Here is a 24904-nt window from a genome sequence, read left to right as displayed (position 1 = left end):
AACTAACAACAATCCTGGGGGAGTTTTGTTTGCAATTATTTTGATTTGATTTGAGCATGGGACTGGGCATCCCGGTTACCAGCCATTTTCTCGTGAGTGATGAGCGGAGTCCACTCATCGTGAGAATAACCCACCTAGCATGGAAGATATAGACAGCCCTAGTTGATACATGAGCTATTCGAGCATACAAAACAGAATTTCATTTGAAGGTTTAGAGTTTGGCACATACAAATTTACTTGGAACGGCAGGTAAATACCGCATATAGGAAGGTATGGTGGACTCATATGGAATAACTTTGGGGTTTATGGAAGTGGATGCACAAGCAGTATTCCCGCTTAGTACAAGTGAAGGCTAGAAAGAGACTGGGAAGCGACCAACTAGAGAGCGACAACAGTCATGAACATGCATTAAGATTAATCAACAATGAGTGCAAGCATGAGTAGGATATAAATCACCATGAACATAAATATCGTGGAGGCTATGTTGATTTTGTTTCAACTACATGCGTGAACATGTGCCAAGTCAAGCCACTCGAATCGTTCAAAGGAGGATACCACCCTATCATACCACATCACAACCATTTTAATAGCATGTTGGCACGCAAGGTAAACCATTATAAACTCCTAGCTAATTAAGCATGGCATGAGAAACTATAATCTCTAATTGTCATTGCAAACATGTTTCATTCATAATAGGCTGAATCAGGAACGATGAACTAATCATATTTACAAACCAAGATAGGTCGAGTTCATACCAGCTTCTCTCATCTCAATCAGTCCATCATATATCGTCATTATTGCCTTTCACTCGCACGACCGAACGGTGTGGATAATAATAATAGTGCACGTGCATTGGACTAAGCTGGAATCTGCAAGCATTTAATACAAGGGAGAAGACAAGGTAATATGGGCTCTTGGTTAAATCAACAATAATGCATATGAGAGCCACTCAACATTTTCATCATGGTCTTCTCCTCTCGACCCCCAAAGAATAAGAAAAGAAATAAAACTATTTACACGGGAAAGCTCCCAACAAGCAAAAGAAGAACGAGAAATCTTTTTGGGTTTTCTTTTAATTACTACTACTACAGGCATGGAAAGTAAACTAGCTAAAAGCTACAACTAATTTTTTTGGTTTTTCTTAAGGTTTTCAAACACACAAGAAGAAGGCTTAGAAAAGAAAATAAACTAGCATGGATAGTACAATGAAAAAGTATGAGCACCGACAACTAGAATGAGTGTGAACATGAATGTAATGTCGGTGAGAAATACGTACTCCCCCAAGCTTAGGCTTTTGGCCTAAGTTGGTTTATGCCCATGGATCGAAGCTACTCTCTCCGGTGTACTGAGGAGGGTCCTCAAGGTGCCACTGGTTGGCGATCTCCTCCGGATCCCACTGATAAACAGACTGTCGATAAGGGTCAAGTGGTGGCTTAGGCTCAGGCTCTGGGACTTGTGTCAGCCTCCAGTATGCATAAATGGCCTCGGGTAAGATGAGTTACGCGCCTGAAAGTTGTTAAACAAAGAGGGTGCAGGCAAGGTAATAGTCTCATAGTGAGTTTTATCAAATATCAAATTATACTTAAGCATCTTCTTCTTATTTTTAACAATAAATTCATGTGCTACCATACTCTTATAATCTAGAAAAATAGGGGGCAGCAACTTTTCCTCTTTATCATAATGCCTAATAGGTATCTCAAAGTGTTTAGCAAGGCGTGAAGCAAAGATGCCTCCGAAGATGGGGCCCTTTGTATGGTTTAGACTTAATCGTTTAGCAACAATAGCGCCTAAGATGAAAGTTGTATCACGAAACAAAGCATGACGCAAAATCACAAGATCAGCAGCACTAAGATTTCCACTGTTCCCGCGACCAATTAAGCATCTACTAGCAAATATCGCAAAGTAACGTAGAACAGGAAAATGTATACTAGTAATTCTTGCATCGAAACTTTCCTCGTTTCCCCTACACAATTCTATCAATAAATCCATCCACATCACTACGATGTGGTTCCTCGAAGCTACCCACAAAGGGTATCTTGCAGACCCAACAAAAATCATGGAGTGACATCTCCTTAACCTCATCATATAAGTGAAACTCCACTGAAGGTGGTGATTTCTTAGCATGGAAATAAAAAATTTGCACGAAAATATTAGTGAGTAGGAGATATGTTCGCGCTGGTCGTGGAGGAAGTCGGTGAGGCCTGCATTCTCAGCCAAGTAATAAAAGTCATCGTAAATTTCGGCGGCTCTCAAGAACGCATCACAAGGCCATTCGCACGGCCGAACCTCCACAGTGCGAGGAAGATTGTATTTGGGCTTTTTATTCTCCTCATTCTGCTTATCCTTCGAGCTTCGGCTCGAAGGGCTCCTCGACAATCTCTTCATCATTTTCTTTCTCTGAAAAATTTCTGAAATTTTAGTGACTCAAAATAAAAGTGAACCATACTCAACAAGATTGATAGCAACTACTCCCACAGGTGCCTAGAGGCTATATCATGCATTAAAACTACTTTGGACCATATAAATTTTACATGCAAGCTCAAGAACAGGGTCACCTTGGCAGCAAAAATTTGCAATAAATAAAGCACTAGAACAAAAACTAATTGGACCTTTGGAGGAGTCACATACTGAAGAACAATCCCCCAAAACAGTTTTGTGAATGGAGCTTTGAGCAAAGAGATCAAAAATGGCAGCAAGATGAGCTAGAACATGGGTTTGAGCTATGGGAGGAATTTTTCTGGAGGAAGACAAAGTGAGTGGGTGCTGGAATAAGTGGAGGGGGTCCACGTGGGGCCCACAAGGCAGGGGGCATGCCCCAGGGGTGTGGGCGCACCCTGTGCCCTCGTGGCCAAATGGTGGGCCCCCTCGTGTGTTCTCAGTGCCAGAAATTCTTAAATATTCTACAAAAAATCATATTTCATTTTCAGGACATTTGGAGAACTTTTATTTTCGGGGTATTTTTATTGCAAAGATAATTCAGAAAACAGACAGAAAATACTATTTTTGCTTTATTTAATCTAAATAAAAGAAAGTAAAAGGAGGGTACAAAGAGTTGTGCTTTCTAACTTCATCCATCTCGTGCTCATCAAAAGGAATCCACTAACAAGGTTGATCAAGTCTTGTTAACAAACTCTTTCGAATAACATGAAACCGGAGAATTTTCGAATAACACTAGGTTACCTCAACGGGGATATGCATGTCCCCAACAATAAGAATATCATATTTCTTCTTGACAGTAGGAAGAGGGAATTCAAAACCTCCAATAGTAATCGTTGAAATTTTTCCAATAGAATTGATACTGTGGACTTGAGGTTGTTTCCTCGGAAAGTGTACCGTATGCTCATTACCATTAACATGAAAAGTGACATTGCCTTTGTTGCAATCAATAACAGCCCCTGCAGTATTCAAAAAGGGTCTACCAAGGATAATCGACATACTATCGTCCTCGGGAATATCAAGAATAACAAAGTCCGTTAAAATAGTAACGTTTGCAACCACAACAGGCACATCCTCACAAATACCGACAGGTATAGCAGTTGATTTATCGGCCATTTGCAAAGATATTTCAGTAGGTGTCAACTTATTCAAATCAAGTCTACGATATAAAGAGAGAGGCATAACACTAACACCGGCTCCAAGATCACATAAAGCAGTTTTAACATAGTTTCTTTTAATGGAGCATGGTATAGTTGGTACTCCTGGATCTCCTAGTTTCTTTGGTATTCCACCTTTAAAAGTATAATTGGCAAGCATGGTGGAAATTTCAGCTTCTGGTATCTTTCTTTTATTTGTAACAATATCTTTCATATACTTAGCATAAGGATTCATTTTAAGCATATCAGTCAAACGCATACGCAAAAAGATAGGTCTAATCATTTCAGCAAAGCGCTCAAAATCCTCATCATCCTTTTTCTTGGATGGTTTAGGAGGAAAAGGCATGGGTTTCTGAACCCATGCATGGTTCTCTTTCTTTACCGTGCTTCCTAGCAATGAAGTCTCTCTTATCATAACGTTGATTCTTTGATTGTTGGTTATCAAGATCAACGGCAGGTTCAATCTCTACATCATTGTTATTGCTAGGTTGAGCATCAACATGAACATCATTACATTATCACTAGGTTCATGTTCATTACCAGATTGTGTTTCAGCATCAGAAATAGAAATATCATTGGGATTCTCAGGTGTGTCAACAACAGGTTCACTAGAAGCATGCAAAGTCCTATCATTTTTCTTTTTCTTCTTCTTAGAAGGACTAGGTGCATCAACATTAGTTCTCTGAGAATCTTGCTCAACTCTCTTAGGGTGGCCCTCAGGATACAAAGGTTCCTGAGTCATTCTACCCCCTCTAGTCATAACTCTAACAGCATTATCATTTTTCTTATTATTTAATTCATTGAGCAAATCATCTTGTGCTTTAAGCACTTGTTCTACCTGAGTGGTAACCATAGAAGCATGTTTACTAATAAGTTTAAGGTCACCTTTAACTCTAGACATATAATCACTCAAGTGTTCAACCATATAAGCATTACGTTTCAATTGTCTACCAACATAAGCATTGAAGTTTTCTTGTTTAACAATAAAATTATCAAACTCATCCAAGCATTGGCTAGCAGACTTATTACGAGGAATATCACCTTCATCAAATCTATAGAGAGAATTTACCTTTACTACCTGTGTCGGGTTATTAAGACCATGTATTTCTTCAATAGGTGGTAAATTCTTAACATCTTCAGCTTTAATACCCTTTTCTTTCATAGATTTTTTTGCCTCTTGCATATCTTCAGGACTGAGAAATAGAATACCCCTTTTCTTCGGAGTTGGCTTAGGAGTTGGTTCAGGAAGTGTCCAATCATTATCATTACTCAATATATTATTCAATAGCAATTCAACTTGCTCAACAGTTCTTTCCCTGAAAACACAACCAGCACAACTATCCAGGTGGTCTCTGGAAGCATCGGTTAGTCCATTATAAAAGATATCAAGTATTTCATTTTTCTTGAGAGGATGATCAGGCAAAGCATTAAGTAATCGGAGAAGCCTCCCCCAAGCTTGTGGGAGACTCTCTTCTTCAATTTGCACAAAATTATATATTTCCCTTAAGGCAGCTTGTTTCTTATGAGCGGGGAAATATTTAGCAGAGAAGTAATAAATCATATCCTGGGGACTACGCACACAACCAGGAGCAAGAGAATTAAACCATGTTTTAGCATCACCCTTTAATGAGAACGGAAATAACTTAAGGATATAGTAGTAACGAATTTTTTCCTCATGAGTGAATAGGGTGGCTATATCATTTAATTTAGTAAGATGTGCCACAACAGTTTCAGATTCATAGCCATAAAAAGGATAAGATTCAACCAAAGTAATTAACTTCAGGATCGACAGAGAAATCATAATCCTTATCAGAAATACAGATAGGTGAAGTAGCAAAAGCAGGGTCATATTTCATTCTAGCATTCAAAGACTTTTCTTTCAGCTTAGCTAACAGTTTCTTAAGATCATATCTATCTTTGCAAGCAAAAAGGTCTCTAGCAGTTTCTGCATCCATAACATAATCCTCAGGCACATCAGGCAATTCATATCTAGGGGGAGAATCTTCATCATCACTTTCATCAATATTATCTGTTTCAATAATTTCATTCTCTCTAACCCTAGCAAGTTGTTCATCAAGAAATTCACCTAATGGCACAGTATTGTCAAGCATAGAAGTAGTTTCATCATAAGCATCATGCATAGCAGAAGTGGCATCATCAATAACATGCGACATATCAGAATCAATAAAAAGGTGTAGGTGTTGCAAATTTACTCATAACACAAGGTGAATCAAGTGCAGAGCTAGATGGCAGCTCCTTACCTCCCCTCGTAGTTGAGGGAAAAATCTTGGTTCTTTCATCTTTCAAGTTCCTCATAGTGATCAACAGATATAAATCCCAAGTGACTCAAAGAATAGAGCTATGCTCCCCGGCAACGGCGCCAGAAAATAGTCTTGATAACCCACAAGTATAGGGGATCGCAACAGTTTTCGAGGGTAGAGTATTCAACCCAAATTTATTGATTCGACACAAGGGGAGCCAAAGAATATTCTCAAGTATTAGCAGTTGAGTTGTCAATTCAACCACACCTAAAAATGTTAATATCTGCAGCAAAATATTTAGTAGCAAAGTAGTATGGAAGTAACGGTAACGGTGGCAATAGTAATAGTAGTAGTTTCTGTAGCAATCGTAACAGTGGCAACGGAAAAGTAACTAAGCAAAGATCAATATGTGAAAAGCTCGTAGGCAATGGATCAATGGTGGATAATTATGTCGGATGTGATTCCTCATGCAATAGTTATAACATAGGGTGACACAGAACTAGCTCCAGTTCATCAATGTAATGTTGGCATGTATTCCGAATATAGTCATACGTGCTTATGGAAAAGAACTTGCATGACATTTTGTCCTACCCTCCCGTGGCAGCGGGGTCCTATTGGAAACTAAGGGATATTAAGGCCTCCTTTTAATAGAGTACCGGACCAAAGCACTAACACTAAGTGAATACATGAACTCCTCAAACTACGGTCATCACCGGTAAGTATCCCAATTATTGTCACTTCGGGGTTAACGGACCATAACACATAATAGGTGACTATTGAATTGCAAGATAGGATCAAGAACTCAGATATATTCATGAAAACATAATAGGTTCAGATCGGAAATCATGGCACTCGGGCCCTAGTGACAAGCATTAAGCATAGCAAAGTCATAGCAACATCAATCTCAGAACATAGTGGATACTAGGGATCAAACCCTAACAAAACTAACTCGATTACATGGTAAATCTCATCCAACCCATCACCATCCAGCAAGCCTACGATGGAATTACTCACGCACGGCGGTGAGCATGATGAAATTGGTGATGGAGGAAGGTTGATGATGACAACGACGACGGATTCCCCTCTCCGGAGCCCCGAACGGACTCCATATCAGCCCTCCCGAGAGAGATTAGGGCTTGGCGGCGGCTCTGTATCATAAAACGCGATGAATCCTTCTCTCTGATTTTTTTTCTACCCGAAAGTGAATATAAGGAGTTGGGGTTGAGGTTGGTGGAGTCCCAGGGGGCCCACAAGGCAGGGGGCGCGCCCTGCACCCTCGTGGATAGTGTGTGGGCCCCCTGATGCTAATTTTTTCGCCAATATTTTTCATTAATTCCAAAACGCGTCTCCGTGGATTTTCAGGTCATTCCAAGAACTTTTATTTTTGCACACAAATAACACCATGGCAGTTCTGCTGAAAACAGCGTCAGTCCGGGTTAGTTTCATTCAAATCATGCAAGTTAGAGTCCAAAACAAGAGCAAAAGTGTTTGGAAAAGTAGATACGTTGGAGACGTATCATTCCCCCTCTCTATCTTGTTGTGATGAATTGAGTTTTACATTTGAGGTTTCACTATTATAGGATTGAATACTTTTATGGATTTGAGAAAACTTGGTGTATATCTTGCGTATGAATATCCATGGTGACAATGGGGTATCATATTGATTCACTTGATGTATATTTTGGCACTCAACTCGTGGATTCCCGAGGTGACATTGGGGTAATCTACGCATAGGGGTTGATGCACATTTTCATCCTTGTTTCTCCGGTAGAAATCTTGGGGAACTCTTTGAGGTTATTTGTGTTGGATTGAATCTAAATTTGTTTGATGCATATCGTATAATTGACCCACGGATACTTGTGGTGACATGGATTATCTAGGTGACATTAGTGTTGATTGATGTGTTTTCATATGGTGTTATTTTAGTATGAACTCTAGGGTTGTTTGTGACATTTATTGGCATAGCTCAAAAGATTGATCGGAAAGAATAACTTTGAGGTGGTGTCATACCCTACAGACAATTTCTTCTTATGTTCTTCGCTAGATAAAAACTTTGGAGTGACTCTTCGTCGCACGTTGAGGGATTGACATATGATTTAATTATGTTAGCATTGTTGAGGGATTGCACTAGTGAAAGTATGAACCATAGGCCTTGTTTCTAAGCATTGCAATACCATTTGTGCTCCGTTTTATCATTTGCTACCTTGCTGTTTTTTAATTTTCAGATTACAAAAACCTATATCTACTATCCATGCTACACTTTTATCATCATCTCTTCGCCGAACTAGTGCACCTATATAATTTACCATTGTATTTGGTGTGTTGGGGACACAAGAGATTTCTTGTATTTGATTGCAGGGTTGTTTGAGAGAGACCATATTCATCCTACACCTCCCATGGATTGATAAACCTTAGGTCATCCACTTGAGGGGAAAATTCTACTGTCCGACAAAACTCTACTCTTGGAGGCCCAACACGAGTCTACAAGAATAAAGTTGCGTAGTAGACATCACCTCTGCATGCAGTTATGCATTCGTCCTTGAGCCTATATTTGTGATAAATATGGTTTGATATGAAATAAGTGATTGCCTACTTTCAAATTCATAATCTGTGAATTTTAAATGCAGGGATTAAATTAGGGATAAACGTCAAAATCTTTGAATTTTAAATGCAGGGATTAAATTAGCGATATGCTCTGCAGACCAGTACACTGCACACGGTTTGCGAAATTAAAACGTCTGTGATAAACGTCAAGATCATACATCTTCCTCAGATCCAGTACGTGTGGGAAGAATCTCTACTGCACACATGATCAGCCAAGAAAAACGTGTGAGATTAACGACAACAACGCACACAGTTCCTTATTAAATGTTTGCGAAAGTCACCTTATCACACACGCTTGGCAATTATGGACTGCTTATGATGTCGTGCGCATCGTAAACGTTTGCTCATAGAAGAACATCTCTGATAGGCCTTCATCCGCCACGGGTACTACAGATGAATCATGTGGGATATATTCAAGCTTCGCATATAGTTTTATAGGGACGACTGTATGCACTCTTACATCGAATCGCATATAGTCGAGGAAAAGTAAATGTGTGTGATTGTCTGCTTATCATACACGTTTTATAATCGTGAACTGTTTGTGATGGGGCGCGCATCATAAATGTAGCACCACAGAATACTGATGGCGATGGTAATGTGAGCACAAACGAGTAGCAAGGATGGAGCGTTTGGGATATTCGACATATCACAAACAGTTGTCTGAAGACTCACGTTTGGGATAGATGCCGGCATCGCATACGCTTAGTTATGCAAAACGCATCGCATACTCCCTATCCCCGACGGTTTCTTGGTCATGTGGGAAGGACCACCCCCCTATCGCGTACACAGGCAAGGCTACGGTTTAAAATGTTGTCGTGGAAAGGGGTTAAAACCGTTTGTATAGCAGCTCGCTGTACCAGTGCTAGTGCATCGGATCCCGTGACTATCTGTTGTGATGACACTGGCGCCATTGCCATTGCCAAGGAGCCCAGGTTTCACAAAAAGACCAAGCATATCAAACGCCGCTTCAACTCCATCCGTGATTACACCAAGGAAGGGGACATAGATCTTTGCAAAGTTCATATAAATATGAATGTGGCAGACCCGTTGACTAAACCTCTTCCACGAGCAAAACATAATCAGCACTAGAACTCTATGGGTATTAGATTCATTACGATGTAAGCTAGACTATTGAATCTAATGCTAGTGGGAGACTATTGGAAATATGCCCTAGAGGAAATAATAAATATGTTATTATCATATTTCCTTGTTCATGATAAATGTTTACTATCCATGCTAGAGTTGTATTCACCAGAAACTTAAATACATGTGTGGATACATAAACAACACCGAGTCCCTAGTGAGCCTCTACTAGACTAGCTCGTTGATCAAAGATGGTTAAGGTTTCCTAACCATAGACATGAGTCAAGATCGCATCATTAGAAGAATGATGTGATGGACAGACCCAACCGTAAGCTTAGCATCAGATCGTATCACTTAGTTTATTTGCTACAGTTTTCTTCCTCTCAAGTATCTATTCCTTAGACCATAGATCATGCCACTCTCGAATACCGAAAGAATACTTTGTGGGTTATAAAATATCACTTTGCAATTGGGTAATCATAAAGGTGCTCTATAGGTATCTCAGAAAGTGTTTGTTGGGTTGCATGGATCAAGAATGGGGTTTGTCGCTCTGTGTGACGGAGAGATATCTCTCGGCCCTCTCGGTAATACAACATCGTGAATAGCTTGCAAGCATGTGACTAATGAGTTTAGTCACGAGGATCTTGTATTACGGAACGAGTAAAGAGACTTGTCGGTAATGAAATTGAACTAGGTATGGCGATACCGAAGATCGAATCTCGGACGGGTAACATATTGCCGGACAAAGGGAATTGTATACGGGATTAACGAAATCCTCGACATCATAGTTCAAACCGATAAAGATCTTCGTTGAATATGTGGGAGTAAATATGGGCATCTAGGTCCCGTTATTGATTATTGATCGGAGAGGAGTCTCGGTCATGTATGCATGTTCTCGAACCCGTAGGGTCACCCACTTAACATTCGGTAACGCCAGGACAATATTGGGAATTCATATGATGAAATCCGAAATTAGTTCGGAGTCTCGGATGGGCTCCAAGACATCACGAGGAGCTCCGGAATAGTCTAGAGGTAAAGATTTATATATGGGAGGTTTTATTCAGGGTTCCGAAAATGTCAAGGGGTCCACCTGGAGTGTACCGGGGGGCACCAAAGGGTTCCGGGGGTCCATCGGAGGGACCAACTAGCCCAGAAGGGCCACATGGACAGTAGGGGGTGCACCAGCCCCTTGGGCTGCGTGCGTCCCCTGTCTTGGGGGGCAAGCCACCCCCCTTAGGCCGCTTCCCCTGCCTTGGAGGCGGGGCTAGTGCTAGCCGCCCCCTCCCTCACCCCTATATATAGTGGGGAGGTGCATGGGGAGTTACACCTTTCCACACTTGGTCGCCGCCTCTCCCAACCTCTCCATCTCCTCACGCAGACGCTTGGCGAAGCCCTACTACAGTTCTACTGCCACCACCGTACCACCACCACGCCATCGTGCTGGCTTAGATCTACCTTCCCACCCTCCACTGCACCTAGCCATATGTGTGCACATCCCAGAGGTGTCGTTCGTTCGGTGCTTGGATCACAAGGGAGTACGACTACGCCTACCACGATCTTTAGATCGTTAACGCTTTCGGTCTACAAGTGTATGTAGACACTCCCCCTCTCGTTGCTAGCATCTCCATAGAATAGATCTTGGGTGTTTCGTAGAAAAAATTGTTTTCCATGCAACGTTCCCCATCACCACCAACTCGCTCCTCACTCTCACCGATCTTGGACCGCGCCCCCATTGTCTTTCCTGGACTGGGGAACAGGCAACAAGGCCAATAGGGATGTCGAGACGAGGCAGCTGTGCGGGGGGCTGCTGCCCCGTGCCTGCCCATACCCGGTTGACTGGGTGGTAACAGTTGGCCCAACATCTACAACAAGGAGGTAGCGCTTTACTTGTTCGTCGGTGTGGACAGTGAGATCACGCCCCACGATGGCGGTTGTTAGGGGTGTGGTTGGGCGATGCTGATTTACGCCGCCTGCATATGCAAGCGGGGTGGATGAGGCGACGGAACCTGCGGTAGGAGGAGGGGCGTGGGGGTGGTTTGGGTTAGAGCATCTACAGCCGGACCTCTCAAACCCGCCTCATACGCCCGGGCGGGCCGCTCGATCAGTGTCCGGTCACGTTTTTCTGACCCAGACGGGCTCCTTAAATGGGCCTCAAACGCCCGGGCTGACCGACACCCCTCATATCCAACCCAAAATATGGGGCGGATATGGGAGCGCCCGGGTACGCCCGCCACGTCGGTCTGACGGCAGGGTCCCACGCGGAAACGCCCGGAAACCCGGCGGTCCAACGAACGTCGCGTCCGTCGCCGCGGTGTGAACGTCGTGTGGCGCCACTCCGGCTCACCGCCCAAGACCAAATCCGGCTATTTAAGCCGGCTGGCGTCCCGCAACCCTAACCCATCCACCTCCCCTCTCTCCGCGCCGCCAGTCCGAGCCCATCCACCACCTCCCTCTCCCATTCCGACGCTCTACCCCCGGTCCGACGCTCTGCCCACGCTCCGGCACTCCACCATGGTTCGGATCAAGATCACCTACTACGCCATGCTGACGCCGGAGCTCCGCGCTGAGATCCAGCAGGAGATCCGGGCGAGGCAAAGCCGCGTGCACCGCCCGCATCGCTGTCGGGCTACCTCTGGACTCATCGGAGCCAGAGGTGGAACAACGGGGGGAAGAGGAGGAGGAGGAGATGGCTCCGATGGAGGTGGAGGAGGCGGAGCAGCCGAAGTAGCAGATGTCGGGCTTCAACATGGAGCAGGCGGAGGCGGAGTTTGCCGTCGCCCAGTCAGAGGAGATGGCGGAGCAGCAGGCCATCCTGGAGTCCATTCAGGATGAGGCCTATGTGGAGGCCAACCGGGCGTTCCTCCGGCGGGAGCAGGCGGAGTCCGACGCGCTCTTCGCCGAACTCGACGCTAAGATAGAGGCGGAGGAGGCCGAAGTGGAGCAGCCGGAGGCGCCGAAGGAGCCGGAGTTGCAGCTGTCGGCCATGCTGCCGGAGCCGGGCACGGAGATGTCGACATCCCCGACGATGAGTAGATAGGTGATCGACACAGTATCTAGGTTTATTTTAGTTTGCATGTCTTTGTATGGATTTGAGAATATAGTTTGAGATGTCCGGCTCCAACCGTGAAAATTTGAGAGGTATCTGTCAGTGCCCGCAGGTGCGTCGTTTGATGGGCCGGATTTGCTAAGTCCGGTTGTAGATGCTCTTAGGAAGAAAGGGTATGGAGACGAATAGGCAGGTGGGGGAGAAGGTGGAGGGCGTGGTGGACGTGGGTTCCAGGTTTCGCCGGGTTCGAAACGCCAGGTATTTGTTGCGATTTCTGTGCGGGAGTACGAGGGGTGGATCTCACGCAAGAAATGAGTCGAACTATAGGTCGAACAAAAACGACGTCTAATCTATTTTAATCGTAGAAGAATGTCTAATCCTTTGTAACTATGGCACGATGCTTCTAATCAGTTGTGTTCATTTTCCGCCCTTCCTCCCACTCTTGAAACGGAACAGGGATCCGGTGACATGCCCACAGGGTAGTCAAGCCGTATACATGCGGGCAGGCAGCCGTTGATACAGGGGGGGCGGTCCAGATTAAATACTGCAGCGGAGAAACACTGTGGATGATACTGTAGCTGAGAACACTGTAGAGGGGTACTCGTAGACCAAAACAATGAGATCCAACACTGTTTATTCGTAGATTTGTCCGTTGAATTTCTCGATCCGGCGGTCCAGAGGAGGGGCGCGTTGTTACCATTAACTGGTGACATGCTTACAGACCCTCTCGAACCCATCTCCTCTCCAAGACTAACTCCCTTTCTCCAATTCCTCCCAAAGACCTTGTATCCAGATCCAATGGTGGAATAGATCGAAGAAGAGGGGACGCAAACAACTCGGCCGACTCTCTCTTCACACCTCAGATCCCAGGTTACCGTCAAACCCTTAGCGCTCTATGTGTATAGGATCCAGGTTTGCTTGTGTCTGCGAGGCTAGAAACTGGTGGCGCATCCAGTTGAATACTACTTCCCTCCTTCCCAAAATAAGTGTCTCAAGTTTAGTTCAACTATTGTACTAAAGTTAGTACAAAGTTAAGACACTTATTTTTGGGAATGGTGGGAGTATATAAGTAGGAAGGAGTAGCCTCGCTGATCTCAATGTTGTTGTGCCCTCCAGTTGCTTCTGTCGTTAGTAGGGATTGCTTTGGCCTCTCTTGAGGTTCTGAGCTTATACTTAACTCTTCTCCTTGTTCCTCTTTGATAATTAGTTAATCATTCATGAGTCATCATTTCGTCTGTATTGTATCCTTGTAGCTCTCGTAAACATACAGGGTCATTTCCCACAAAGTAAAATAAATAAATCTTATTGTCTCCACCTCACTCTATATGACCTTAAATTAGCACACTTCCTGGAGTTGAATTTTACAATGAGTAATGTGCAGCTGTGGGTTATCTTTTAGAAATAGAAGCTTTTATTACCCCTGGCCTCTGCATCCTAAGATGCATGTGCAGTTTTAGGTAACCGAGATATATGAATGAATATTTCATATAACTGAACAAAAAAATGCAGAACTCTTCTAGTAGAGTAGGATCGGATGGTTGTTCATTAAGTTGAGTGCCTCTGGCTCCATGAATCCTTCAAAATTATGCAGTTCCCTTGTACAGTAAATATTTAAAAAAATCATCAATAGGAGTGCCTTTCTCCTTTCTGCATATGTGCAATGCATGATAGTTTGTACCTGGAGTAAAATTCCATTGAAGCAAGTTATTAGAAGTAAAATAACACCAGGCGAAGGAGGACCGAACGGATCTACGATATGTACCAAAGAAAGAGATCATAGCTGAAAATCGCAATTTGGGGATAATAATTAACCACTAAGAATCGATCTCTAAATCTAAGGAAGCATATTTCTAATAGAGAGAAACTTATCGAATCATATCCCTAATCTATTGTCAGGTTCCATCTGTGCTGCTAACCCAGTACTGTTCATGCACACAAATAGTGGATGTGAACTGTTACTCTATTTTCAGCAGAGTACATATGCCAAATCCTTCTAATAAAGTACATACCATTCGATCATTCCAAAACTATAAACTTTCACACTGAACTTTAACTCTTATATGTCTACAACAGTTGAGATTAACTATGTATCTAATAATGCGAAGTTGGGTCTCTCGCATCTGTAAAACAGAGCTGCAGCTTGTGAAATAAGTACTATCTTGTAAGCTTTGCAAAGTGTATCCTGAACACCCCTTGTAGCTTGAATTGGAAATATCATCTGTTTCAGTTCATGAATATAGACAATTCGGAACAGTCAACAGCCTGCAGAACATGTCAAGATAATTTCGTATTTGAGCATGGCTTGGTGTGCTCACAAAACACATCAAGACAAGATGAGTTGACAGAGCCTGTAACATATGGAAAAGATATGCTGAGAACTCAAGTTTCTCCAATAATCAAAATAATACTAACAGAATAACACATTGACATCACCCACCAGGCTGCTCTAGGTGTTGGACATGGTGTTATTCATCAATTCATACCTCCATAGCATTGGCAGGCGTAGGCGGACAGTCCCTCACTGGAGATAGATAACCAGGAAGTGGATGGCATGGCCAGGAGGTGATGTGAAATTTCTCATCTTGCAGATCCGGGTACCACCAAGTGACACCCTTGGGATCTTAGAGTGGAGTATCCGCTCAGTGATGCTTCTGCCACCAAATGACATCTTCCGGGAGTACCCAGACTGTGAAGGTCCTTAACTTCTAGACGATATGGAGAATGCTGAACAAATGTTTCCTAGGGTGAATGAGAAAGCAAGCGGCTGAGGGATGCTAGAGTGTGTAATGAAGAAGAGGAGATGCCACTGCATCCATGGCATATGTTTCCACTTGCCGAGACAAGGGAGAGAGACGAGTAAGGGGAGATAATAAGGTACGGGAGGGATGCCACGTAGGGCCAATAAAAAATCTTGTAATGGTGTTTTTTTATTTTGGATGTGGAGAGCTGATGTGGCTGCCACATCACTTAGCCAAAGTCCACCTCAGCTCAAAGCTACCCTTCTGTTGGGGCAAAGGGTACAATGTTACGGTATTGAGGGTTGGACTTGCAAAATAAACATCATTGAAATTGGGTTGCAATTTGAACCCGCGGCAATAATTGATGAACCAAACATATAACTATTCTAATACCCATTGCTCAATTCTGGTAATCAATCTTGGGACAAAGCTTTGTTTCTTTGGTCATCTATATAGAGCATCCTCTTCAGCAACAGAGGAACTATAATCAGTGTAAGAACCGATTCCACTAACAGTAAAAGCAGAACATCTCTATAATACATTATTTTGCGACAATATAGAAAACACCATCTTCTTTTCAGCTCTTCTTGCAGAAGTCCGGTTTTTAGCCCTGAACATTTAACCTTCAACATTACAATCCAAACTATGAAAGCTGTCCACTGATCTGCTCTGTTGACAGGCCTGAACAATGAAAAACTGAGCTAGCTAGTGGCCTCCTCAAAGCATCTCCGCCCTTGCCATGCTGTCACCATCAATGGATCTAATGACTAAAGGAGATGTACATGTTGCGCCTTTTCGGCCACCCACTGTTGTCATCCTATCCCAGGGGCGATGCCCTGATCTAGATGCCACCACCTCCAGTGCTAGTGGACGCTAGAACTCTTCAGAGACGGTTCTCCAGGGTCCCCGGCATGACCATCGAGTTTCTTTCAGCATCGTTGCTGCTTAGCGAGGAAGTCTAGAGGGGGAGATGCTTGATTGGAAAGGGTTGGAGTATTAGAGTGAAATGTGGCCCAGTGCCCACAACACTTCATTTCGTTATATCATTATGGTATTATTGCTTTGGTCACTGTATAAGGGATATTGTGATTTATTGTATCACATTCTTAATTTTTATATATCCAGTCATTATTATGGTTTACATTTAATGATTCCGCATGGTGAAAAAGTTGCCGCGGTTGCTTTTCTAGGACTAGTGTATTACATCAAATAGATATCTTGGAATAACCTCAATAATACATCTCATTAAAGAATGAAATTACCTTTTTCAATTAGTATCAACATTCGTATCCATGTCGACAGCATCAAGTCCTATGTTAAATACAAGCTCATGTGTACTTTATGTGCTCTAGTACATTATGCAGCTTCGAAGGCTGTCTTCGAAATAAAGGTTCAAGACGGAAAGAAGAACTACCATTTTCCAACTTTTTAGCATCGTACATTTCGTTCCATGCTTGAACTATCTCATCAATCTTGAAGCTCAATCCTGAATAACAAAGAGAAAGTTCTTAACAACTTATATGCCCTTGAATGTAGTTAAGAGGATCTAAAATTTCGAACTTCTAGCATAGCAGATTAGTTAAGTTAAAATGTATTTTTTTGCTATTTGTAAGGCATAACATGACCAAGACAAATTACTGATATCTGATTTTCTTGTCCATAAACATTTCTCAAGTAATACTGAAGTTGCTTCCGGAATCTATTATTACAAATTGTAGCATGACAGTTGTTGTGGACATACCTTACTATCCGCTGATGAAACCAATTGTCTTTGGATAGTGGCAAGCTACACACTGACTATGGCAGATCCTAATGTTTGTGTTTCTTCGCGATAACATACAAGTCTGTATAAGTTGGATATTTGGAAATGTGTCGTAGTCTTTTTTTTTCTACCATTACAAATAGCCATCCACCAATTTTGGTTAACACTAGTGGTCCACTAAATATATTCGAAGATGGCTCCCTATGTTAGGGTTTAGATTGTCTTTCTCAATGAATGAGGTAGTAAAACTTGAACTGCATGCAGAAGCTTTACATTTCCCAGAATAATCATTATAAGAAGCATGAAATTATTAGCATACATGGCGTACATATACAAGCTTTGGTATTGATGATTTAGCAACAGAGGAACAAAGAAATTACAGAAAAAGGTCACACGATTACATCATACCTTCTTGAGTTTTCTCATTCGCACAATGGTTCTTTATCATTACACTGATATCTGCCAGCGAAGCTCCACCGGTCTTAAATTTCTCAATTGCTTCGGTGAGACTCTCCTCCCAGCTAGCAAGACCTAACTGGAATTCTACTACTGATCGCTCATAAAGAATGGTAGCCCATGAAATGTTTAGCTGTGATCGCATATTTGAAGCTTGCTCAAACGCCTCATCTGCTGTTATATCTTTTTGGTGCCCATCCAATCCCAACTTATCCAGTAGGATTTTCTCCTTTTTTGATTTAGATAACCCTTTTAGTCGCAAGTATTCTATTCCCTCCCACATCTCCATTCCTTTTTCCATATTATCCTCAGCACGATTGAATAGCTCTAGTACTTCAGTTCGCATGTCTACCTTACAAGCATCTGCATAACGCCAAGAAAGTTTTGCTTGCTCAAACTGTTGATTTCCAAGCGCAATAAGGCCTTCATAAAAGTCTGGCTTTACATCCACAGTATCTTCAAACTTCTTTCCAGCTTTGGCGTATTCAGCGCATGCCAGTTCATATGCGGTTTTGACCTGGGAAAGTACAGAGTCCTTTGAAGCATCCTCTGATAAAAATAGTCGTTTCTTTGCGCGAGACATGTGTATGTTGCCCCAGTTAAACAATGCTAAAGCTGCCATTTCCTGAAATTTTGCCTCTGCCGCATGAAATATCTCCTGGGCTTCTTCGCTTGTGATGGTGTCTTCCATTGCCTCAATGCAGAGCCGCGTACCGAGGTCACGGAGATCCACTAATGCATCAGAATCAAAACCAACATGGTTCTTGAATAAACGAGCGAACTGCACCATCCAGTCATCAGCATATGATGAGCTCTTGTCTTCTGCTGGGTGTCTAGCGCTTCCGCACTCAGAGATGCTATGCTTTCTTTCCAGCGTTGCCGTAGAAATATTGGGCATGACGATGTCCTTGGTGATCTCGCGCTCAGGACTTACTTCTTTTATGTACAGTCGAGCGGGTCCTTGCTTAAGATCCTCAACCCACCTTAGTTCCTCAGTTGATGTAATGGTCACCAAGTCACCCTCTATGTCCTGAAACTTAAGAAGCATTGCCTTCAGGTGCGGACTGTACTTGCAGCGAGCTACGTTTATCGCTTGCCGTAGACTACAGTCTTCTGGAACAAGTGCAATCCTTATGTCATCTCCCATAACAAACTTTACAGTCTTTGTTTCTCCATCAGCAGCATATGCGCGTTTCTGTTTTTGGTGCTCATCTCCCCCAGGACTTGCTAGTTTAACTGAAGTTTGCTTTTCCTGCTTGTCCCCGCCACGACTAGTATGCCGCTGTAAGGAGCGTCTTGCTTGGTTGCCATTGATAAACCTTTCATACATCTCAGTGTGAATTTCTTGGTTGCTACGACTAGTGGTTGGTACATCCTCAATTTGCTTTTGACGCACATCCATATCGGCGACTTGATTCTGCTTTGTATGCATTACCTGCTGATCCTGACCACTTCTCACCTTTATCTCTTTGAGGGGCTTTTCATGCTTATTTTGACTCTCTGTTTCTTTGTGGTGCATTTGTTCCACATCCCGCGGAGCATGCTGCGGTCGTTGGCCTTCATCATCTGCTCCTAGTTTGTGCTGACCATGCTTCACCTGGTTCTGTTCCGTGTTCCATTTATCCTCGTCATGATTATGCCTCGATGGCATCTCCCGGGTATCATTTCCTTCATTGCTTAAATCATTCTCCATGTGGTTTTCTTCACTGCACTCTTCTTCGTTGCCATCTTCATCATTCTCTTGCTCATCATCATCGTGAATCAACCACACCTCCTCAACTATGGAATTGTTTCTAAATCTGCGAGATACTTTCCTCTGGATCTTCTCTTTTGAAAAACCGGCCTTAGGCTCTACCGGTGACACAACCTGATTCTCCAACAAATTTTCTGTCTCCATCTCCTCCCTAAGGCTCTCGTAGAGCTCCAATGCAGTGACATTGTTTGGTTCCAAGCTCAGCACCTTCTGCACATCCTCACAAGCCAGATCCAGCCTATCCAATGCTTCAAAGCATCGTGCCCTTTTCAGCAATGCATTTGTATACTTCAGCGATGCTTCCAGTGCTGCATTGCACTCGTCAACAGCTCGTTCATAACTCTCAGGTTTCATGTGCATGTAACATGCAGCAATATTGCAGTGGAGGAAGGCGATATCATCGTGCCCCTTTGGCAAGAGCTTTATTGCCTTATCAAACTCAAGGGCCGCCCCCTCATAATCCCGCTTCTGGAATAGCTTTGTCCCCTCTCCCTTAAGTTCGATAGCCTTCTCATAGTCTCTCTTCTGGGATAACATCATCTTTTCCTCCAATTCGGTTTTCGCCCCCTCTTCCTTGGAGTCAACAGCTGCCTCATCCTCCTTGGAAGCCCCTTCCTCCTTCAGTTGGGTGGCTGTACCCTCCTCCTTCAAGTCGATAGCCGTTGACGCCCTTTCCTCCTTCTGTTCAATGGGCGTCCCCTCCTTCTTTAACTCTGTTACCACCCCAATAGCGAGGTCTTCATCTTTATTCACCAGTGAATTGGGAATGCCCTGGCTGCTGCTTGAACTAGGTGCGCAATTAATTGATCCAGATTCACTTTGTTTCTTCTCGTTTGGCATCTCCTCCATGCTTCAGAATTTACAAGCCTTCCCTTTTCCCCAAATCAAGGAAGAGCCATTTGAATTACACAAGCAAGCTGTTCTTGCGCCACCTTTTTCTTTTCTTCCTGGATCAACAAAAGGATCTTTTGCTCCTCCTTTCAGATGAAGTAGCCGCGATGATAACGAAGAATGAAGTCGAGGAATACGGGAAAGAGAGATCGAGCAACAAGGATTCGCTCCTCCCTCTTCCCCGTGCAAATGGACACCTCACCCTACCCTGGCAACTCCATTGGGAACACACAGGATAGAATGATGCATCAGATGGAGGAGGAACTGGTGGGGGCTGTCCTAAATTTGGCAAGAAAGTAAATGCAAGGAGAAGGGGGAAATGCTTGAAGGAGGAAGAATGGGGCAAAGGGGAAAGCAAAGCATGAGGGAGCATGACACGAAATGGAGCAAAGGGTTGGATGGGCGGGGTGCGAGCAGAAGGGAAGCCACACACTTTTTGGGTAGCATCAGGAACCATGGCATGCATGTTCCTTTTTTTGGGTCGTCTCTGAAAGGTTTGAAGTTCGTCAGCTATATTTGACTTATGGCCTCTGTGGTTAGCATAGTGACTACGTGCGCATCAAAACCAATTTTACTAATTTTAGCGCTTTCTAAGACTAATTTATCGAAGATAAGAATGGCTATAAGCCAACTTGGCGCTTCCTATTTCTTCCTGATTTCTGCTGCAGATGTTTACTGGAGCAACGTAAACATCCAAGAAAGGTTTCAGATCAGAATGTAGGCAAATGTTAAGTCTCTCCTACTTGCCTCACTAGCCGTAGAATGGTCGAGGGTAAAATAGACATGAAAGCACAGTATGTGCATGGAAGCAACATCTGAGAAAATGATGTGTGATTTTTTTTTTAGAATATGGCGTGTTGAAGATAGGCCAATCTTTGTGTTACCCGCAACACCGTATTTGTTTAGGTCTTAATAACAAAGTGTACATCTGCTTATTACTAGCAAATGTCATGTTTTTTTTTATTTGCAAGAAAGTAGTTTGTATTAGAAGGGGAGCCTTGTGACCATGAGGTCACGGGTTTGAATCCTGAAAACAGACTCTTGCAGAAATGTAGGGAATGCCGCGTATACATCCAAAGTGGTCGGACCCTTTCCCAGACCCTGCAAGCGGAAACTACATGCATCGGGCTGCCCTTTAAAGTAGTTTGTATTACTCAGCCTGGACCATTACAATCGTTGTGAGATATGTTCACAAGTTCATCCGGACCTGACCCTACCCACACAACAGTTTGGGCTTCGGTTCGGTCATTAGTACCCATGTAATCACTAGCAGTTTTTTGACTACGACAGCTACTGTAGGTCATGAATGGTCAAAGAAGACACATTGGGAAGTGGCAATTTAAAATCCGGCACCTTAGACGATTCCTTGGGGGTTGGGATAAGTGTATTAGCGGTGAGTACAAGAAAGAAAAAGATCGTCTTCTCGCAATTGTTAATGCTTTGGACATTAAGGCAGAATCGATTCCCCTCTCTGCAACAGATATTGAGGCTAAGTGAGAGGAAGAATTTAATTGGGCTCGGCGGGCAAAAGTAAGACTTGTCCGTGAGAGTGATAGCAATACGAAGTTCTTCCATTTGATTGCAAATGAAAAATATTGGAAAAAGAGAATGTATGTTCCAGCTTGAACAAGATGAGAGAACCACTGTGGGTCAGGATCATCTGAAAGCTTATACAGCTAATTATTATAAGCGTCCTTTTGGCTCTCCGTAATTCAATTTTCCATCCCTGGGTGAAAATGCCACTGAAGATATACCTCAACTCTCCAGCGAGGAAACCGATGTGTTGACGACACGATGCTGGCAGGGGGGGGGGGGCGATATCATGCTTCTCCCCAAGAAAGTGGATGTTGTTCAGATTGAGCAATTTTGACCCATTTGCTTGTTGAACGACAGTTTTCAAATCTTCACAAAGGTGGACACTTGAGCAACTCTAACCGGGCAACCCATTTCGTCTGCCAGTGTCCGTTTGAGTCGTCGCAGATCAAAACGCCGGCCCAACGCGCCGACCCAAACTCAAAACGTGCCCGCTTCATGTCCACGCCGACCCATTTCAGGCTCAAATTTGGGCCTGAAAGGCGTTGGCGCGGACACGAAGCGGACGCGCCGTGCGTCCCCACGGTGTCCGCTGCGGCCCCCCGCATGTCGGCTGGCCAATGACCGAACACAGTCATATTAATAGCGGGCACCGACACCGGGCCCACGCGTCAGCCAGTGGAAGCGTCGGAAGGCTGTCCTTTTTTAATCCACGCGTGGGGGGGGGGGGGGCTCATCCACTTACACTGCCGTCCACATCTAGCCCCCCCCCCCCCCCCCCCCCCCCGCGTGCTTCCTCCTCGTCGACAACCAAACCCTAGCCATGGGTTTCTTCAACGGCTCCAGCAAGAGCAAGGGGAAGTTCACCCCCTGCGCTTCCTTCTCCCGCGCTCTTCCTCCTCCGCCGGCGCCGGCGCCTGCCCGCCCCGCTAGGCAGCGCCTGCACATTCCATGCACCAAGCACGGTGGCACTGGGAGTACCGACAGCCACTGCCGTACCCAGACGTCACCCTGCCGCACGACTGGCATTTGGATCCACAACGGATCCCGGTGCCGCGGTTGCGGCGGGCGCACGCCGTGGAGGTGCGCAGGCGGCGGGCGCTCTTGACGCCAGAGCAGCGCGCATCCGGCGTACGCGCCAAACTCTCCCGATTGGGAGATGTGGTTTGCCCTCGAGCACAAGGAGCAACGCCGCCTTAGCGTCCAGCAGCAGTACCACAACCACCCTCCGCCGCCCCCTGTGGTCCAGCTGGAGGAGGAGGCTGCGTACCAGGCCGCGCTAGCGGCGGCCATGCAGACCTCCATCAAGGACGAGCGGTGCAAGGCGGAGGAGGACAAGGAGGCGGCCTACGAGGCTAGGTTGGCGGAGGCCCTCACCCTCTCTGCAGCCGGCGACTGCGTGGTTCCGCCGTCGCCGCCGAGGAGGCTCCCGGCGCCCAAGGCCGAGGCGGAGCCCGCGGAGCGCTACGTCTAGACCGGCGAGCTGCGAGAGTGGGTCAACGCCCCCCCCCCCCTCCCTCCCCCGTGTGGCTCGGGCACGACGCTGGCGCAGGAGCAAGCCTACCTCCAGCATTGGAAGGCCCAAGCGCTGGTGAGGGAGCGGGAAGAGGGCGAGCGGCTGACGCAGCTAGAGCACGAAGAGGAGGAGCGACGTGCTCGCGACCAAGCAGTCCAGCCGGCGGTGCAGGCGAATGAAGACGCTTAGGGCAGTGTGCGCGGCGGCGCCGAGGCTTTTATGTTTAATTAATGTTTAATGTTTAAGTGGACTTTGGTCGGCATTTGACCAGTTTTTAATGTATAATTATGTTAAATTTGAACGTGATTACTCTTTTATTTAAAAGGTCCGCATCCCAAAAATATGGGTCGAGCCAGTGTTGGGTGCACGCACCGACCCAAATGAAAAAGCGGGCACGGGCGTCCGCACGGTCGATCCAAACGGACAAAAGGTGGACAAAGCGCACGTCCGGTTGGGTCACCCGGTTGGAGTTGCTCTTATAGATTGTCTAGTATTCTTAGTGGAAGTTGTGTTTTCCAAAATGTGAGGGCGTTATGGGTTCTTCGTTCCTCCAATCTTGGAATAAGCAATGTTGGAGATTAATCTCTAACCTGAATTCTCTTTGTGCTAAAGTGCTTAAGGCTTAAATACTATCCTAATGGAAGCCTATTGCAAGCAAGTTCTAAAGATGGTTCTTCATTCACATGGCAAAGTATTATGAAGGGACTCGAGACATTCAAGCTTGGATATATTTGGAGGATTGGGCTGGAGAGGATGTGAACCCTTGGATCCCTTCAAGCCTTGACAGAATGATTATTACTCCTAGAGGTCAAACTGTTTTATCCTTGGTCAGTGACCTTATTGATCCAACTTTCGGGCTTGTGTTACGAGGAGCTCATTCGAAATATCTTTAATCTAGTCGATGCTCGAAGAATTTTGCAAATCCCTCTTAATGTTCAAGGCTTTGAGGACTTCGTCGTGGCGTCGTCTAGCACCTGAATAGGATGGGTGTGTTTTCAGCACGCACAACATATCATGTTTAGTGATGTACTCTTACAGAGGCTATGCAAACATGCTATCTCACCCAGGAAGCTCTACACAGCCGGCTGTTTGGAGTGCTCTACGGAAAGTTCAAGTCCCACGTAAAATTCAAATATCTTGTTGGAGATTACTGCACGGAATCATTCATCTAAAAGGTATCTCTACTACTACTAACAAGATGCCCGTGCATTGCACGTAACATCAAGATGCATTTGTGTGAGTAGTTTTTTATCTTGTGAGAGAAAAGGATGAACGAGGGAAGGCCTTATTTGCAAATGTGGAGAGGGGTGTGGGTATCTTTTTGCAAAATTGCCATAGTTTCCTTCCTATCCGTCAGATATAAATCGGACGGTCTATATTGCAGGATGGCAGGCACACCATCATCACCAACTCTGTTTTTTATAAGAGTAGAGATAAAAATCTGACTTGCTGATGTTGGTGTGCCTGTCATATGTTATTTTAGACGGTCAGATCTTCATCTAACGAATCCAAAGGAAGGCATGGCATTTTTGCAAAAAACCGCCGCCACTGCGGCCAAATTTGCACTGAACTCCCTTGTGGATCCAGTCTATGCGGCCCCAATCCCAGCGTCAACTTGTCTCGCCGCTGCCCTGAGAAAATGAAAAGGAAGAGTATTTTTTTGAAGCT

The 24904-nt window shown here is 44.5% G+C and overlaps 1 protein-coding gene and 1 long non-coding RNA gene across 2 annotated transcripts; one reads left to right on the top strand and one right to left on the bottom strand.

The window, feature by feature from the left end:
• The first annotated feature begins 13331 nt into the window (after positions 1 to 13331).
• Positions 13332 to 16466, top strand: LOC123120729 (uncharacterized). The gene is made up of 2 exons (XR_006459554.1): positions 13332 to 13457; positions 16005 to 16466. It is a non-coding gene; the product is annotated as an uncharacterized lncRNA (long non-coding RNA).
• LOC123120727 (HSP-interacting protein) lies at positions 14595 to 20145 on the bottom strand. Its single transcript, XM_044540718.1, has 3 exons — positions 17496 to 20145; positions 16588 to 16811; positions 14595 to 14849 (listed from the first exon to the last, which is right to left on the bottom strand). Exons 1-2 carry the CDS (start codon positions 20143 to 20145, stop codon positions 16654 to 16656), a joined length of 2808 nt encoding a protein of 935 aa, XP_044396653.1. The 3' UTR covers positions 14595 to 14849; positions 16588 to 16653.
• Positions 20146 to 24904: the final 4759 nt, after the last annotated feature.

The sequence above is a fragment of the Triticum aestivum genome, chromosome 5D, assembly GCF_018294505.1.
Source record: "Triticum aestivum cultivar Chinese Spring chromosome 5D, IWGSC CS RefSeq v2.1, whole genome shotgun sequence".
Classification (NCBI taxonomy): Eukaryota; Viridiplantae; Streptophyta; class Magnoliopsida; order Poales; family Poaceae; genus Triticum; species Triticum aestivum.
This window is presented reverse-complemented; position numbering and strand designations above follow the sequence as displayed.